The sequence below is a fragment of the Haliotis rubra genome, unplaced genomic scaffold (genome assembly GCF_003918875.1).
Source record: "Haliotis rubra isolate DU_JTF1 unplaced genomic scaffold, ASM391887v1 Scf712, whole genome shotgun sequence".
NCBI lineage: Eukaryota > Metazoa > Mollusca > Gastropoda > Lepetellida > Haliotidae > Haliotis > Haliotis rubra.
The window spans coordinates 1-18,236 of record NW_025767427.1 but is presented as its reverse complement, the minus strand read 5'-3'; the positions used below and the strand labels follow the sequence as shown (position 1 = coordinate 18,236).

The following is an 18,236-nucleotide window of genomic DNA, read 5'->3' as shown; positions in this document are numbered from 1 at the left end:
AATAATAAAGTTTGTTTTATGTGCAACTGGCATTTTCATTTTGAACTTAAACAAAATATACAACAAGAGATCACAAAATCAAGCAAATTCAACCAATGATAAAGTGTAGGTCAATATTAAAAACCGCAGAAACATAAGCATTAATTGTTTTACAAATTTTACAATATTGTGACAAAAGTACTGTACATGTAAATGAAAAATATATTTGTCACAATTATTATTATAGTTACAACATTTTAAATGTGTCAGGATTCAGGCTGTTATAAAAGCTAAAAAGGTAAAGAAACAAGAAAACATTGATGAAATGTATCAACACATTATCTCGGCCAGCTGTGCGCTGCTGTCAATTTACTGTTATATACAACCTGGTACATGCTTAACAACAGGGGGTCTGGCATTCCATTACTGGATGGTAAGATGGTTATTAATTAAATGGAATAACATCTTGGACGGTTCTATTGATCTTTTATTGCCCACGTAGTGTATTCATCCATATCATTTACATGGCCACATGCGTTTTGTTGGCATGTCCCTTTTATTTCGACATCGTTGGGTGAAGGTCTTTCCTTGGTTATTTGTGAAGGAAATGGTGTTCTCTGAAATACAAAGGTTTTATACATGGCAGTGAGCAAGGGGCGTCAATTTCAGCTGTACTTGTTTGAAGCGAATGAGTTGCTTTTAACCCTGCTTTGAACACTATACAGTTGTGTGTTGTTTAAATCTGTCCTCAGCAATATTCCAGCTATGTGATGGCAGTTTATAAATAATCGAGTCTGGAGACAATCCAGTGATCAACATCATGAACATCGATTTACGCAACTGGGACAGGATGACATGTGTCAACCAAGTCAGCAAGCCTGACCACCCGATCCCGTTAGTCGCCTCTTACGACAGGCATGGGCTACAGAAGACCAATTCTTCACGTGTCAGGTTGGCTATGAACAGTATTTAAGAGAAGATCAGAGGATTACCCCTGGAGGAAACCCACAAGCACTGCTCACGGCGAACTGTGTCGCCTGCAGCACCTGTGCTGCCTTATTAGGGAGAAACCCCCAAAATAAGCGAAACCTAGGAGCTCCATAGATGCTGCCACACCCGGGGTCACAAGAGAATGGATGAGTGAATGTTGTTTACAGGCGCAGTGTTGATATTGGAATCAGGACCAGACAACTACTTGATTGAAGGCACCAGCACAGATCGCTGAACGTCAACGCTAACATTGTTGTATCGTATGCAGCGTGTATGATCACATTTGTAGAGAACAAAATGTAACAGCACCAGAGCATTTCATATATGATTTAAGGCAAAGACTAAAAGATATGTATTTTCAAAAGTGGTACTCTTCACTATGTTTTAACAATAAGTTACTTTCTTGCTTGTTTGTCCATTGTGTGAGAATATCAGAAAAGAATACATAAAGAAATATTTCTATTTGAACCCCCGAATAGACAAATTCTATACCCTCATGTTATCTCAAAATTAAACAGTCACAAAGTATCTTGCAATGTTTATATATACCATTAAATGAATATCCTCTGCATAACAGATGTGATATTATTTACGATATATTCATTTCTATTGCACCCTTTGCTACTGTATATACAATGTACTATAGGCCCATGGTCTTTTCAGTACTGTCAATGAAGATATGTTCTATTTGAAAAGTGTATAACGAACTACCGTTACAGTGAACTAAATTTTGTGGTCCCTTCGAATTCGTTATAACAGTAGTTCTTTATACATATTGCGAACAGAATATGTTGCGCCAGGGACCCAAGAATAGTTCGTTATATCAGTCAGTTCGTTAAAGCGTGTTCGTTATAAACGTACTTCACTGTACGCACAGTTCGAATAAATACATACTTACAGTGAGTGAGTGAGTTTAGTTTTACGCCGCACTCAGCAATATTCCAGCTATGTGGCGGCGGTCTGTAAATAATCGAGTCTGGATCAGACAGTCCAGTGTTCAACAGCATGATCATCGATCTGCGCAATTGGGAACCGATGACATGTGTCAACCAGGTCAGCGAGCCTGACCACCCGATCCCGTTAGTAGCCTCTTACGATAAGCATGGGTTACTGAAGATCAATAATCTAACCCGAATCTTCACGGTACACATACTTACAGATCATCTTCAAAGGGCTTTCCCGAGTCATCCTGGATCCCTCTCTCCAGGGTAGTTTCTCGGGGAAACACTGAAAGGTGAAGATACACAGTTAATAATTTAGCGTTCCCTGACTGTCGTTATAGGTAACAGTCCCATTTCAAGTAATCACTTCCTGGTAATCGGGGGACCATTTCTATTCAATTCAATGACCTTAAACTTCAACGTCAGACAAATCGGAATAAGGCTGTCCATATTTTTCATAGAGCAAGCGGGCGAAAATACAAAATTAACAAATATATTTAAAAACCCATTTGTGCCAATTGTTTAGAAGTTTAGAATTTACATAAGAGTCAAATTATTCTGCGATGTGGATCGAGTAACTTTGTTTCGGAAACATTTTTTAATAAGGCAGATCAAGAATAATTAAGCTAACCTGGTTTGGGTTTGTTTGTTTGTTGTTTAACACCGCACTTATAGTCCGTTTGGCTCAAAAGCGGACCGATAAATTGCAATCAAACTCGAAGACTAATAAACATAAAATACTCAATGAAACGCTGATCATAATCAAAACATCAGACCAACTCTGTGTCTTTTTTGCAGAATTTATGTCCTCAAAATAAAAAAGTTGTTTAACAAACTATCATTAAAATATTGACACAGTTTACTATTTGTTACGAGGGAGGAGTGCAGAGAAAGGGACAGCCAGGTGTGCGAGAAAGGATGGAGACGGCACAGCACAGGTTAATGAATCAATAACTTTGTCGGCACTTGTGCACGTGCTTCTCTAAAACCTGGCTGTCCCTTTCTCTGCACTCCTCCCTCGTAAGAAATAGTGAACTGCGTCTATATTTTAATGATTGTTTGTTAAACAACTTTTTTAATTTTAGGACATAAATTCTGCAAACAAATGACAGAGTTGGTCTGATGTTTTGATTAGGATCAGTGTTTCATTGAGTATTATATGTTTATTAGTTTTCGAGTTAGATTGCAATTCATCGGTCCGCTTTTGAGCCAAACGCACTATAGCAATATTCCAGCTGTACGGCGATGGTCTAAATAATCGAGTCTGGACCAGACAATCCAGTGGCCAACAGCATGAGCATCGATTTCCGCACCTGGGATACGATGACATGTGTGAACTTGGTTTGTCCGAGGGAAAACTATTTGTTTCATCACATCGGGGTAACATTTCTACAGCGCCATGGGAAATATAAGATAAAATTATTTCTTATTTCACGTTGTAATGAAAAATTCAGGGCGAGCGGGGGATAGGAGAGTACTCACAGCTTTACATGTCGAGTGTGTACTTAACAGCATATCGATGCTCATGCTGTTGATCACTGGATTGTCTGGTCCAGACTCGATTATTTACAGACCGCCGCCATTTAGCTGGAATATTGCCGAGTGCGGCGTAAAACTCAACTCACTTACTCACTTAACAGGATCACTAACACAAAGCGAGTTGTTCACGCAGAAATCTAACAGTTGGGTGACGTTGTTCAAACACATTAGTCTGTTTTTCAAACTGAGTGCCTGAGTTTACGTCGCTTTTGGCAAGAGTCTCAATAGAACACTTCAGGTGTTCTGGTATTCATGTTGAGAATCGAACCCGGGTACACTGCGAGAAAAGCGAGCGTTCAAAAGGCTACCACCGCTTTATCAAGGAACGTTGTTTGATAATAAATTCTCACCTTTACCGCTACTCTTTTGAGGGACGGTGGGTGTCTTCGGTCTGGAAATAAACATAATATACTGGCGTAAAAAAGAAAGTAGAACTACACATCTGGTTGGTTAAAAAAATTCATTTTAAAAAAAAAACCCCGTTAATATAAGCTAAGTCCGAGGCTCCTGAATGACTAGTCAACTAAAGATAGCGTCTATCCTCCACTGTGTTGCTATGGTTACCGTGTGAAGGTTTACCTGAAATGCATGGCGAGAACCCCAAACAACGCTGCCGTCAGCATCATGACCACTGCCCTCATTACCCAAGTCTCAATGACGTCATTGGCTGACCTGGACGGAGGATTATCTTCCGTCGTCGTGATGTTGCTGCAGTCACACGTTGGAGCTGCAGCAGAGACATGAACAACATCTGCAGCTGCAGTTATGCATATTTAGAAACGGGGTAAGGTAAAATGGGGTTTAAGTCACCTTGCACATTTTTTACTTGTAACTTAACACGTGCTCGCGTACGTGCTTGAGTGCGTGTGTGCGTGACTGCTTGTACTGGTCCGACGTCAGTTTAATATTGCCAGCAAAGTGGTATTTTATCATCCAAAACTGTGTTCCAAAGGAGATATCGCTTGTGTGAGATCAGACGATATCTCCTAGGAGATATCGTTTTGACAGTAGATTTTGCATAATGCCCTGACAATGCTATGACGCCATGAACTTGATGACGTCACAATGCTATGACATCGCTGCACTGCAAATCTAATGGCAGTACTGTGTTCAGAGATGTACATTTTTCATTGAAAACTAATGAAGAATGATTTTGGATGATACATAGAATCTCACCCTCGTGTCTTCTGATATCAAATATATCAACACTCGTTGATAAAAGTAAAAATATCCTCGGCAAGCCTCGGATATTTGTTACTTTATCAACTCGTGGTGATATATTTGTTATCAAAAGACACTCGGGTGAGATTCTCTCTATCTAGGGCCGAAATATCCTGCTTTTATCACCTCAACGCAAGGCAGGGTATCAAAAAGTATCATTTGAATGTCAAATCATCAAACTCCGTGCATGAAGTTTGTGCGAATCCTACCTCTGCCTCACGCAAAAGCAATGTGTCGAGCAATCAGCAAGTCATATGGCGCATTTAGTGCATCCGTTCTGGCGATGAAAGCTGCACGGTCATTGGTCCGTTTGTCCATGGCTCGCCGCTCGCCGGAACGAGACATTTGAATGGTTGGTTTCTGATAGGTAATACACCTTATAGCTGCTTACACGAAGCCTACACGATGTGATGTGACAGATAATCTTTCATAAGCTTTCTTAAACTCAATCCACCCATATATACGTTTAAACAAATACTCAACGTTATAAACCTCATCGTGTCAGAGGTAATACGATTATCGTCAGTGGGTGGGTTTAAACAGTATATGGGAAAATCTTGGCCTTAATGGAGGAATGCTGGTCCCAGACGTTCGACGTTGACTACGTTGTTGAAAACGGGAATCGTACTGACAGACCCAGAAACATAGGGCGAGCTGGGATTCGAACCCATGAGTGAGTTTAGTTTTAAGCCGCTTTTTGCGATATTCCAGCAATATCTTGGCAGGGGGGCACCAGAAATGGGCTTTACACATAGTACCCATGTGGGGATCGAACCCGGGTCTTCCGCGCGACGAGCGAAGCTTTAACCACTGGGTTACCCTCCTGCCCCTCACCACGTTTAAAGTTTGCCAAGGGACGCAACTTTGCAAAGCGCATTACAGCGCCAGAAACAACTAGGCCATCCTTGGCCCCATGTTAAGTCTCAATCTTACCCACTGTTGTCGTTGCCGTAGTAACGGAAGGACAAACAGTACTGTTTCCACAATTTTCGAATAGAATCTGTACATGTCCAGTTACTGTTAATTCCGGAGTTCCACCATCTGAGACCACGACTTGAATATTTTCAACAAGGTCATCCACAGCGCTACCTACTGGCGAACTTAGAAGAGTTACCTCCCCTGAACTGCTAACGGAGACGTATGGATTAGACCCTGAATCGATAGCAAAACTGAGATTTGGTCCGTCTTCGTCAACAGCTGTTAACGTCACCAGTGATGCTCCACCTGCGGTACCACATGGCACATTCACAGTTGTCATGGTTACTGATAAAGTTGGCTGTATATCATTTATGTTGTGAACAATCACTGTCTGGAGTACTGTGGCGCTTCTTGGCGAGGACCCCATGTCAGAAGCCGCGATTGTGACATTATAGTATGCAGTTCCGCCTGTTGAAGGGTCAAAGTCCAAATGTGATGACGTTGTCAGACGTCCAGTGGATGGGTCCACAGTGAACTTGTTTGGCTCACTAGCACCTGCATCTGAAACACACATCACATGAATGAAGAAGGTAATCTGATATACTTCACAAGTCAAAACACTGATTACACAACAGTTTCCTGCTGACTGGGCTCCGTCCTATTGCGCAACTTAGTACAATAACCAGTCCAGAATTTTGAGACCAACTCATTCAACTGGTTGTATAAATATTAATCAATATTATTTGATCCATCTAATCACTTGTATATTGCAACACTACGCTCCTTCAAATCCACGTATCGCAGCGTGCTCAGGCTACGCTCCTTCTAATCCACGTATCGCAGGGTGCTCTGTGGTACAGCGTGCTCTGACAAACGGAAATCTGGAAATCGTGGAAATCTCAAAACGAAGCTCAGTCTCTAGAACGGTTTAGCGGTCTAGTACGGACTTGATATTACATGTATATCAATTACATCGTACGTTACAAATATACACTGAATAAGCGCAAAGAACACGTAACAGGTGTAACCAGTGAGCCAAGTGAATTGTGAATCATTTTACGACCTCGCAAACGGGCAGTCTGTTACGTCTTAGTTAAGGTCATGCTGCCTGAACCTCGCCATAAAATATAGAAATACGAATTTTTTTGTAAATTTAAAATAAAAATTCATTTGTATATACCATTTTCGTAAGGAAACAAGGAATTGGAATTTCGTGTAACCATAGTTGTTTGTAGTGTCTCTTTTCACTTTCACACTCTTGAGAACTTTGGGGTGGGGGTGCACACTTCATTTCCACCCGTTTTCACGGGTCATTTAATAACCTTTCAGGACAAAAGGGGTGGGGGTGCGCACCCCTGCAACCCCCTTCTGGATCCGCCTATGGGCACCACAACATCAACACACAAACATAAAGGCAGAATTTCGAATTATATCAGAGACCATACGGGTTCCATGTTCAACCTCATAAGACATCAGTACACCGGACAGTTTTCAAAGAACCCATGGCCAGAGTACTGAAGAAACATTAGGTATACATTAACAGATATACGATAACTAGTTGGCGTCATTAATTAACTTATTCATTGTAATTTTCAATCATTTTAGTTTCAAAAAGGAATCGTTTATGAATGAAGTTTTGCAACTTCTCTAACATAATAGTATTGAAAAATTTGTAAAAAGCAATATCTCAACCTCATCTCGCTTTAAGCTTAATGCGTTAACAAATAGAGAAACTGATATCCGAACCCCTGACACCCCCACCCCCACCCCCACAGGTCATCAACAATTCTAAATGTCCTTCAAAGAACCCATTCTTATATGATAATAGGTAACTGTATTCAAAGGTAGCGATCTTCAAATAGCGACTTCATTGTCAGCCAACAACTGCTGGTAGTATTTAAACTTAAACGTTGCAATATATCATATCTGTTGGTTTACCTGTCAAAACCGACTCGATACTGTAGACCACGTGACCATCAACTCCAAGGTCAGCATCGGTAGCAGTAACGACGATGACCTCATATCCGAGAGGTTCATTTTCGTTGACGGTCAGTACTGGAAATTCACCGCTACTGTCCGGCTTCGGACTCTGATACACAGGGTCAAACTCGTTCTGGGGACTGATCTGGTAAATGTAAATACTTAAACATCTGAACCAGCATTCGTGCAAGGTTAATCTAACAGTAAATTATTACCTGAACATGTTCCTACTCCATCCGTCGGTCTCTAACGTTGTTGTGCTATGTGACTTGAATACATACTATCAAAAAGTCAGAGACCACCGATTCGTTGTGTTGCATTGAGTCGAATTCACAGGAGCACCTATCTATGTATTTATCTTCGCGACTGACTTGTAATCAAAACCCAGGACCAATTAGATCTTCATGAACTAACGTCGATCTGGTCTAACCACACCGGTGGGGTAGCCTAGTGGTTAAAGCGTTCGCTCGTCACGCCGAAGGCCCCGGGTTCGATTCCCCACATGGGTACAATGTGTGAAGCCCATTGCTGTTGTCGCCCGCCGTGATATTGCTGAAATATTGCTATAAAAGCGGCGAAAACTAATCACTGTATGTGTTTAACCCGCCGCTGGAAAGAAGCCATATTCGTGCAGATGGAAATGGTCTTCACGAATACCAATGTGGAGAACAGAACCAAGCACTCGTGACAACCGAACACTTTAACCACTAGGCTAAGCAACTCCACACTGACACCCTAAGGCTGAGGTAACTTTATAAACTTAGCGATCCGTGAAGAACCGGGTCAGAATTGGTCTTCAGCAACCCCTACTTGTCGTAAGAGGCGACTAACGGGATCGGGTGGTCAGGCTCGCTGACTTGGTTGACACATGTCATCGTATCTCGAGTATGTATATCGATGCTCATGCTGTTGATCACTGGATTGGCTGCTTAATTACAGACCGCCGCCATTTAGCTGGAATATAGCTGAGTGCGGCGTTAAACAACAAACAACGAACATAAACGTAACATAGGATTAATTCTATATGACAGCCTTTACTTTACAAAGAATTGTAATAGTCTTAAACTGGCCTTGAGAAAGGTGGTCATCGGCTAAACCTAACAAATTACAAGACAGCATTGATAATCAAATTTCGTTAATTTATGATGCTTCATCGTCTGCAAACAATAGATTATAGCCATCTGCCTACACCAGTCGTCAGGCGAATATTTACCTCAACTACGACAACAGTCACTCCCGTTTTAGCATCAGCAGCATGGTCGACGGCGGTTACGATCAGGGTGTAAGTAAAGTTTACCGAAGCTGAGCCTTCGTAGTCTACGACCTGCACGTAGAGGTTGTCCCCGTCAAGTCGGAACAATCCGTCGTTGTTGCCGTCGATAATGTTGAAAGAAAACTGTCCGTTGGTTCCGTTGTCGCCGTCGGTTGCAGTGAATGTTAAGATGAGACTCTCTGGATTATAGAGAACAAGTTCATCTTCATTTTTAAACATATATTTGGTAACATTGTACTCAAGCGTAATCAACAGGAGGGGGTGGGTAGCCTAACGGTTAAAGCGCCCGCTCTTCACGCTGAAGACCCGGGTTCAATTCCCTACATGGGTACAATGTGTGATGCCCATTTCTGATGTCCCCCGCCGTCATATTGCTGGAATATTGCTACAAGCGTCGTTAATGGAGACACGGAACTGACGTTTAAAGTCCCCCGTGACGATTTAGTTTAGAACTGGTCTTCAGCTTGTCGGTCGTTAAAGGCGACTGTTGAGATTTGGCGAGCATGCTAGCTCCCATGGATGATTCCAAAATTACGTAGTTCGATGCTCGTTATGCCGATCACTGGATTGTCTGGCCCAGATTCAAATATTTACAGACCACAATGATATAGCTGGAATAGTGCTGAACGAGGTTTTATAGACAATTATTTAATCATTGCAATTAGAATTTGTTGGCAGCTGCGAAGCGGCTGGGTAGCCAGGCTGTAAAGCGTTCGTTCGTCACGTTGAAGACCCAGGTTCGATTCCCGACATGGGTACAATGAGTGAAGCCCTTTCCGGTGTTCCGGGCCGGATTATTTCGAAAAGCAGCGTAAAACTAAAGTCACTCACTCACTCATTTTTTGGCAGCTGCAGTATAATTATACTTCATGCACACCAGCGAATGCTCAAGAGATTTCCTTGCGTTTGTATTTCATACAGACCTTTGAGTACATTCCATTTTTCGCAAAAGAGGGCAAAAAACATCGATTTTAATTTAAACATTTCTTCTGGATAATAAATATTTACCTCCCCGTCCATTTTCTGGAACAGCTTAACTGTGTGAAGAGACTTGGAGAACGTTGGCGCTGTAGACGTTGCTGTCGTTGCTGCACACTGTATTGGTTTGACAGTTTCAAAGAGCACCAGTAGGTGACCTTTTCCTGAAGATTCGGGGTACCCTGGTCTGACACCAATAATGGGTATCAGATTGGACCAAGTTTGGCAGCAGCGACACCTGTTGGGGAGGCTTTGAAGTTACCTCCCTGAAACGCTGTCGAAAACGGACACATAGGGATTTGTTCCTGCTTCGATTTCGTAAAAAGAAGGAGAGGGACTATCCTCGTTATCTGCCGACAACGTCACAAGTGACGATGCCACGACATCGGTTACAGGCTACGTTGACGGTGTATGTGAAACGGTTTGAAATTCAGGTGCGATGTCGTTGACGTTGGTGAGGTTGACACGTTGAACTGCTGAAGTGATTCTTCGGTACACGTTCCCTTATCGGAGAGCTGTGATCGTGACGTCATAATACTTGATGACCCCTCCCGTCGAGACTGGTCAAAATCGAAGCTAGAACTGGATTTAAGTTTACCGGTTCCCGATTCGATAATAAACATCCCTGGAGCGTTGACACTCGTATCTGAAACGAATGAGTTGATCATCTAAATAACAGACGTTTATTTTCAATTGTATGAATATAAGAAGAATCAGCAAAGAATTATTTATAATTTTGAAAGAAAAAATAAGGGCCATTTTTAAGTCTCGAAAAAAAGCCGCTTTGAATATAGCAAAGGTTTTAACTGTTCATGACCCTCGAAGTTGTACACATTTTTCTGTACCTGACACAACTGACGTAATACTGTACGTCACTTCACCGTCTTCTCCGAGGTCCGCGTCAGTCGCTGTAACGGCGGTGACAACGTCATAATCAGGGCTTACATCCTCATCCACGGTTACACCAGGGAAATATCCTGCACCATTCACAGAAGGACTGCTCCACACGGGGAGCGAACTCGTTCATCGGGGAGATCTAAAACAAAATAATCGGACGTATATATATTTTTAAATCTAAAAAGATATTTTATCTGTTATTTTGACAGCATAAGACAATGATTTAATAATATCGTTTGATTGGTATGCAGCTTCGAAATGACGACGGTGACGCCTGTTCTTGCGCATCAGCTGCGTTGGTCAGCAGCGGTGACCGTCAAGGAGTACGTGAAGTCTATTGACGATGCCGATTCGTAGTCCACAACTTGCACATACAGATCGTCCCCGTCAAGTCTGAACAAGCCGTCGTTGTTGCCGTCGCTGATGTTGAATGTAAACTGACCGTTGGTTCCATTGTCAGCGTCAGTTGCAGTGAAGGTCAAGATAAGAAGGTCTCTGGTTGAACAGGGAACCATAATTACTAACCATTTACTTTTGTGATACGTATATAAGTATTTAGTTTGTGTTGTCACCAAACGTACCAGTAAGGAGTATATGTTCATCGAAGAATCGGATTTACTCAAAGAGCAAATTCGCATCAACGTAACTCTCTTTCTCTGATACTGGACTGATTTTAAGTGAGTGAGTATGGTTCTACGCCGCTTTCAGCAATATTCCAGCAATATCACGTCGGGGGACACCCGAAATGGGCATCACACATTGTACCCATGTGGAGAATCGAACCCGGGTCTGCAACGTGACGAGCGAGAGCATTACCCACTAGGCTAGCCCACCGCTTGGACTAAATTTTAATGTCCCTGGAGTTTGTGAGATTCAGAGGCTAACGAAAATCCTCCGTACCCCGATTATATAGAACTAATCTTACGGCAGATAAATACTTTAATTTACTAATTCATTAATTAATATATACTGACAGAAGATTAGAAATATACCTAATAGTGATAAAATTTCCACATACGGACACATCCTGCCCTCCCTGGAGGAATACCAGAGCAAATGAATGCACCAGCTTTATTACTCCTGCCTGTCTCCCGGGAAAGATCTGTTACAACTGGATATCAGCAACACATGATTGTCGCAGGAGACGATTAACGGGATCAGGAATTGAATCAAATGCTCGGTAACTCTTTGGCCGACGTTAGTCAATAATTTCCGATTGTGAAGATCTATACTCATGATTTCCATTACTGGATTATCTGTCCCTGACTACATTATTTCCTGACTGCCGTCATTCTCCTTGAATATTGCTGAGTGCGGCGTTAAACAACAAACAAAGAGTCTTGTCAGTGATCAGTCAATATTGAAATTCGATTGTGCAAGTAAGTTGCAATCACTGATACTTCATGAGAATCTGCTCGAAAGATTTACTAACGTATATATTTCATGTATGCAATGTCTAGCATTTTCGCAACAATGGGCGGAGATAGTATTGCTTCTCGTTTAAACCTTTTTTTAACCATTTACCTCCTGTGGTATTTTCTGGAACAGCAACAGTGTGAAGAGACTTTGAGAACGTTGGCGTGTAGACGTTGCTGTCGTTGCTGCACACTGCATTGGTTTGACAGTTTTCAAAGAGCACCAGTAGGTGACCTTTTCCCTGAAGATTCGGGGTACCCTGGTCTGACACCAGCAATGGTATCGACTGGACCAAGTTTGTAACAGCGACACCTGTTGGGGAGGCTATGAGAGTTACCTCCCCTGAAACGCTGTCAACGGACACATAGGGATTTGTTCTGCTTCGATTTCGTAAAGAAGGGAGGACTATCCTCGTCATCTGCCGACAACGTCATGAGCTGACGATGCCACGACATCGGTACAGGCTGCGTTGACGGTGTATGTCAACCGGTTTGAAGTTCAGGTGCGATGTCGTTGGACGTTGGTGAGGATTGACCCGTTGGTTAACGGAAGTGGTCTTCGGTGCCAGTTCCTTTATCGGAGGCTGTGATCGTGACGTCATAATATTTGACCCCTCCTGTCGATTTGGTCAAAATCCGAGAACTGGAACTGGATTTAAGTTTACCGGTTCCGGATTCGATAATGAACACCCTGGAATGGTGACACTCGTATCACCAGAGCATTATGGAGTTGATCATCTAAATAGCCGACGTTTATTTTCAATTGTAGGAATATAAAAAGAATCAGTAAAGAATTGTTATAATTTTGAAAAGAATAAGGGCCATGTTTTATGTTTCGGAAAAAAACCACTTTGAATATAGCAAAAGTTTTAACTGTTAATGACCCTACACATTGTCGCTGTACCTGACACAACTGACGTAATACTGTACGTCACTTCTACCGTCTTCTCCGGGTCCGCGTCAGTCGCTGTAACGGTGACAACGTCATAATCAGGGCTTACATCCTCATCCACGGTCACACCAGGGAAATATCCTGCACCATTCACAGAAGGACTGCTCCACACGGGGGCGAACTCGTTCTCGGGGTAAATCTTAACAAAAATAATCGGACGTATATATTTTAAATCTAAAAGATATTTTATCTATTATTTGGACAGCGTAAGACAAGTTTTAACAATATCGTTTGATTAAGTATAAACCACCGCTTCTGCCTCCACAATAGCGACGAGGTGACACCCGTTCTTTGCATCGGCTGCGTGGTCAACGGCGGTGACCGTCAGAAATTACGTGAAGTCTATTGACGTTGCTGATTCGTAGTCCACGACTTGCACATACTGAATCGTCCCCGTCAAGTCTGAACAAGCTGTCGCGTTGTTGCCGTCGCTGATGTTGAATATCGCAAATTGACCGTTAGTTCCATTGTCGAAGCGTCAGTTGCAGTGAAGGTCCAAGATAAGGGTCTCTGGTTGAACAGGGAAACATAATTACTAATATTGACTTTGTAATACGTGTATAAATTATTTGGTTTGTGTTGTCACCGAACGCAACAGTAGACCTATATGTTCATCGAAGAATCAGATTTATAAAGAGCAAATTCGCATCAGCGTAACTCTCTTTCTCTGATACTGGACTGATTTTAAAGAGTAGCGAGTTAGTTGGTTTACACCACTTTCAACGAATATTCCAGCTTAATATCACGTCGGGGGACACCAGAAATGGGCATCATACATTGTACCCATATGGAGAATCGAACCCGGGTCTGCAGCGTGAACTGAACAGAACCGCCATTTACCCACTGTAGGCTACCCCAATCGCCGGACTAAATTCTTAATGTCCCCTGAGTTTGACATGATTCCAGAGGCTGATGAAATCACTCCGGTACCCATTATAGAGCTAATCTGACGGGCAGACGAATTACTAATATTACAAATTCATTAAGAAATATTACTGACAGGAATTAGAAATATACTTAATAGTATCACAAATTTCCACATCCGAGCCACATCCTGCTCTAGGAGGAATACCAGAACAAATGAATGCACCACTTTATTACTCCCTGTCTCCCCAGGAAGATCCTATACAACTGGATATCCAGCAACGCACGCTTGATTGTGGCAGGAGACGATTTGGGAGATTAGGTGGTCATGCTCGGTAACTGGCCTGACGTTAGTCCAGCAGTTCCTCCGATTGTGAAGATCTATACTCATGATTTCCATTACTGGATTACCTGTCCCTGACTACATTATTTCCAGACATGCGTCATACAGCTTTGAATATTGCTGAGTGCGGCGTTAAGCAACAGACAAAGAGTCTTGTCAGTGATCAGTCAATATTGAAATTCGATCAGAAAGTAAGCTGCAATCACTGATACTTCATGCGAATCTGCTCGAAAAGATTTACCTAACATATATATTTCATATGTATACAATGTCAATCTTTTCGCAACAATGGGCGGAGATAGTATTGCTTCTCGTTGGAAACCTTTTTGCAACCATTTGCCTCCTGTGGTATTTTTCTGGAACAGCAACCGGTGTTGAAGGAGACTTTGAGAACGTTGGCGTGTAGACGTTTGCTTTATAGATTTGCTTGCTACGCTGCATTGGTTTGACGGTTTCCAAAGAGCACCCAGTAGGTGACCTTTTCCCTGAAGATTCGGGGACCCTGGTCTGACACTAGTAATGGTATCGATTTGGATACGTCTGTCACAGCGATTACCTCAAGTTGGGGGAGCATATGGGGAGTTACCTCCCTGAAACGCTGTCAGCAGACACATAGGGATTTGTTCGCCAGCTTCGATTTCGTAGTAAAGGAAGGGACTATCCATAGTCATCTGCCAAGCAACGTCACGGTGACGATGCCACGACATCGGTACGAACTGCGTTGACGGTGTAGATGTCGTTCGAAAACTCCGGCGCGATATTCGTTGACGTTGGTGAGGTTGACACGTTGAACTGCTGAAGTGGTCTTCGGTACAGTTTCCTTTATCCGGAGACTGTGATCGTGACGTCATAATACTTGACCCCTCCTGTCGATTGGTCAAAAATCGAAACTGAGAACTGGATTTAAGTTTACCGGTTCCAGATTCGATAATGAACACTATAGAATGTTGACACTCATTATCAAGAGCAGATGAGTTGGATAATCCTAAAATAGCCGACGTTCATTTTGCAGTTGGCGGAATTGAGGGACATAAGAAGAATCAGTAAAGAAATTGATATAATTTTGAAAAAATAAGGGCCATGGTTTGTAATGCTCGAAAAACCCGCTTTGAATATAGCAAAGGTTTTAACTGTTTCATGACCCTCGAAGTTGTACACACATTTTCGCTGTACCCTGACACAACTGACGTAATACTGTACGTCACTTCACCGTCTTCTCGAGGTCCCGCGTCCAGTCGCTGTAACGGTGACAACGTCATAATCGGGGCTTACATCCTCATCCACGAGGGTCACCAGGGAAATGTCCTGCACCGTCCACGCAGGGCAGACTTATACCTGCTCCACACAGGGGCGAACTCGTTCTCGAGGGTGCAGATCTTAACAAAAAATGGTCGGATAGATCATGTTTTTATATTTCAAAGATGTTTGTATCTATTATTTTGAAAGCGTGATATGTCGGTAATAATCGTTTCATTAGTAAAATTCCCTACTCTAATACAACGGCAAGTGACGCCTGTTCTTACATCAGCTGCGTAGTCCAGCAACTTATTGACAAATCAAGGAAGTACGTGAAATCTATTGACGGTGCCGATTCGTAGTCTACAACTTGCACATACAGATCGACCCCGTCAAGTCTGAACAAACCGTCGTTGTTACCGTCACTGATGTTAGATATAAACTGACCGATTGGTTCCACACTGTCAGCATCAGTCGCAATTGAAGGTTAATAATTAGAAGTTTCCTAAAGAGTTCGAAACCAATTATACCGATCCGTTGAAATGATGATTAACTTCTCCAAGTTGATTTTATGTTGAAATTTGTTGACCATTGCTGTCTCCGCCAACCTTCCATAACCTATTCATCATCAGAGAAAACATTTTACATTAAAGTTACACAAAGTAGGTAGCAGGTGTTATTTATTAGCACAAACATAAATTTAGAGTTTCAAAAATGGGTGTCACAATGGGTGCATTTTAAGTGGTAATCCCTACAAATTTACTGAAAAGTACCAATACATTGGAAAGGTTGGTGAAAGATATGCAGTAGGTTTCCGAAAGATTTCAAGGAAATTTATTCCGGCTTATAAATATTCTTCACATGTGATGTTTCCAGATCTTTGATGAATTCTAGAAGTATCCTCCTAGAGGCAATTACAAATGGTGTACCCGGTCCCTGTATGGAGTGAGTCAATGGGTTTAGTTTTACGCTTCTGCTCTTGCAATATTTCAGCTATATGGCGGCAGTCTGTATGAAATAATCGAGTCTGGATCAGACAGTCCGGTGTTCAAAGGCATAACCGTCGATCTGCGCAGTTACGGGCTTTACGATGACGTATTGTCAGCTTACTCAAACGACTGTCACCACCGATCCCGTTGGTCGCCTCCTACGACAAGCATGGGTTGCTGAAGACCATTACTAACCCGGATCTTGCAGGGTTGCCCTGTTATGGAGGAGCTCCGCAACCTCGTCGTCTGGCCTCTGTGATTTCTCCCAAGACCACAGCAATTTAGTTATTGTTCGTCGAAGTGTATATGTTACAAATCCCAATTGCCTGATCCCGGGCGTGCCTAGCGACCACTTTAACCACTAAGCTCCCAAACCTCCTCGATCAAGTCTTTCGTGCGTTTGCATATTGAACCTCTTGTTGTTTTTTGACATATTTTTATTATTTTATTTATTTATTTGTTTATTTAGCTACAAATCTCAACTCTCCTCGATCAAAGTCTTTCGTGTATTTTGGTATATGAATCGCTTCTTGTTGTGTCAGAACATATTTATTTATTTATTTATTCACATTACATATTTATTTGTTTATTTCGGAACCAAGGGACCGCAATTTCGAGTAAAGTATTTTATGGATTGGTTGACCTGATTGATGCATGTCAGCGTATCCTCAACGCATACATAGATTCTCTACATTAATTCATGTTCCGAATATTATTTTATCGTGCCTCCAGTGAATTCCTCTCGCCACAGATACGCTGTGCACTGCCTTGCTTTAAATACTGGCGTATTGTCGTTGACGTCCATGACGGCCGATATCTAACGCCTGAGTCATACACCATGCCCGTCAAGGTCTCCGACTAAGAGCACAACGTCAAGAGGGTTGACCGACGCTAAATTCGTAGTCAGGCGCTTCGCCCGAGAGTGATCTCCTGTCCGAACTTTGTTTATTGCCAGAGGACCACTATCTGCACCTAATTCAGCGGCATCAAGGGAATCAGAATTTGGTGGAAATGGTGGAATGCAAGGGACTAATAAAGTAATGCTATGAAACTGACAAACATCTCAAGAAGGTTATTAAGTAATTTTGAGCCAAAATTGCATGGGAATTCGATAATGCGAAATTGAAATTTTGAAAAGGGTGTCCAAAAACGTGAGATGGAAATTGAAAGATCCTAATACAGCATGGGAAGGAAGCTGAAATGATAGTTCGTTGATAGTGAAAGGAATAATGGAAATGAAAGAGAAAAAAGAGTCCCAAAAGTAAATTTGTAAATACTTGAACGTTTGCTTGAGTCAAACGCTACAAGTCACTGCTTCAAACGCTTCTAGTCACTGCTTCAAACGCTTCTAGTCACTGCTTCAAACGCTTCTAGTCACTGCTTTAAACGCTTCTAGTCAGTCGGATTTACGTTATATTGCCATCCTTGAAATTGAAATGCACAGATTGATATCTCCATATTAGCATATTACACGCCCACATATACACAATACATACACACACACACTAGTGCTACCTATGACATGAGTAGTAATTGTTTATACAGCAATTAATTTAATATAATCATGTCAACCATTAGTTTCAGAAAAACTTAAGCAATAAACAAAAGAATCCATTTTGTTCAAACATAATTAGAAACAAAATACCCTTTTAAACGGTCCTTCTCTTACACCGCTACAACAGTGATAAGATAATAGCAATACATGAAAGAAAAAAAAAAGA

The 18,236-nt window shown here is 42.0% G+C and overlaps 1 protein-coding gene across 1 annotated transcript; it reads right to left on the bottom strand.

Annotated features, from left to right (window-relative positions):
- Positions 1-439: 439 nt before the first annotated feature.
- Positions 440-13,222, bottom strand: LOC124259208 (protocadherin Fat 4-like; the record flags this gene model as incomplete). The annotated part of the gene is made up of 11 exons (XM_046693306.1): positions 440-596; positions 2,127-2,196; positions 3,800-3,840; positions 4,029-4,176; positions 5,604-6,149; positions 7,527-7,713; positions 8,866-9,020; positions 10,665-10,796; positions 11,012-11,209; positions 12,241-12,474; positions 13,036-13,222. Coding segments are annotated over 11 exons (1,923 nt in total), but the record flags the coding sequence as incomplete, so codon positions are not given.
- Positions 13,223-18,236: the final 5,014 nt, after the last annotated feature.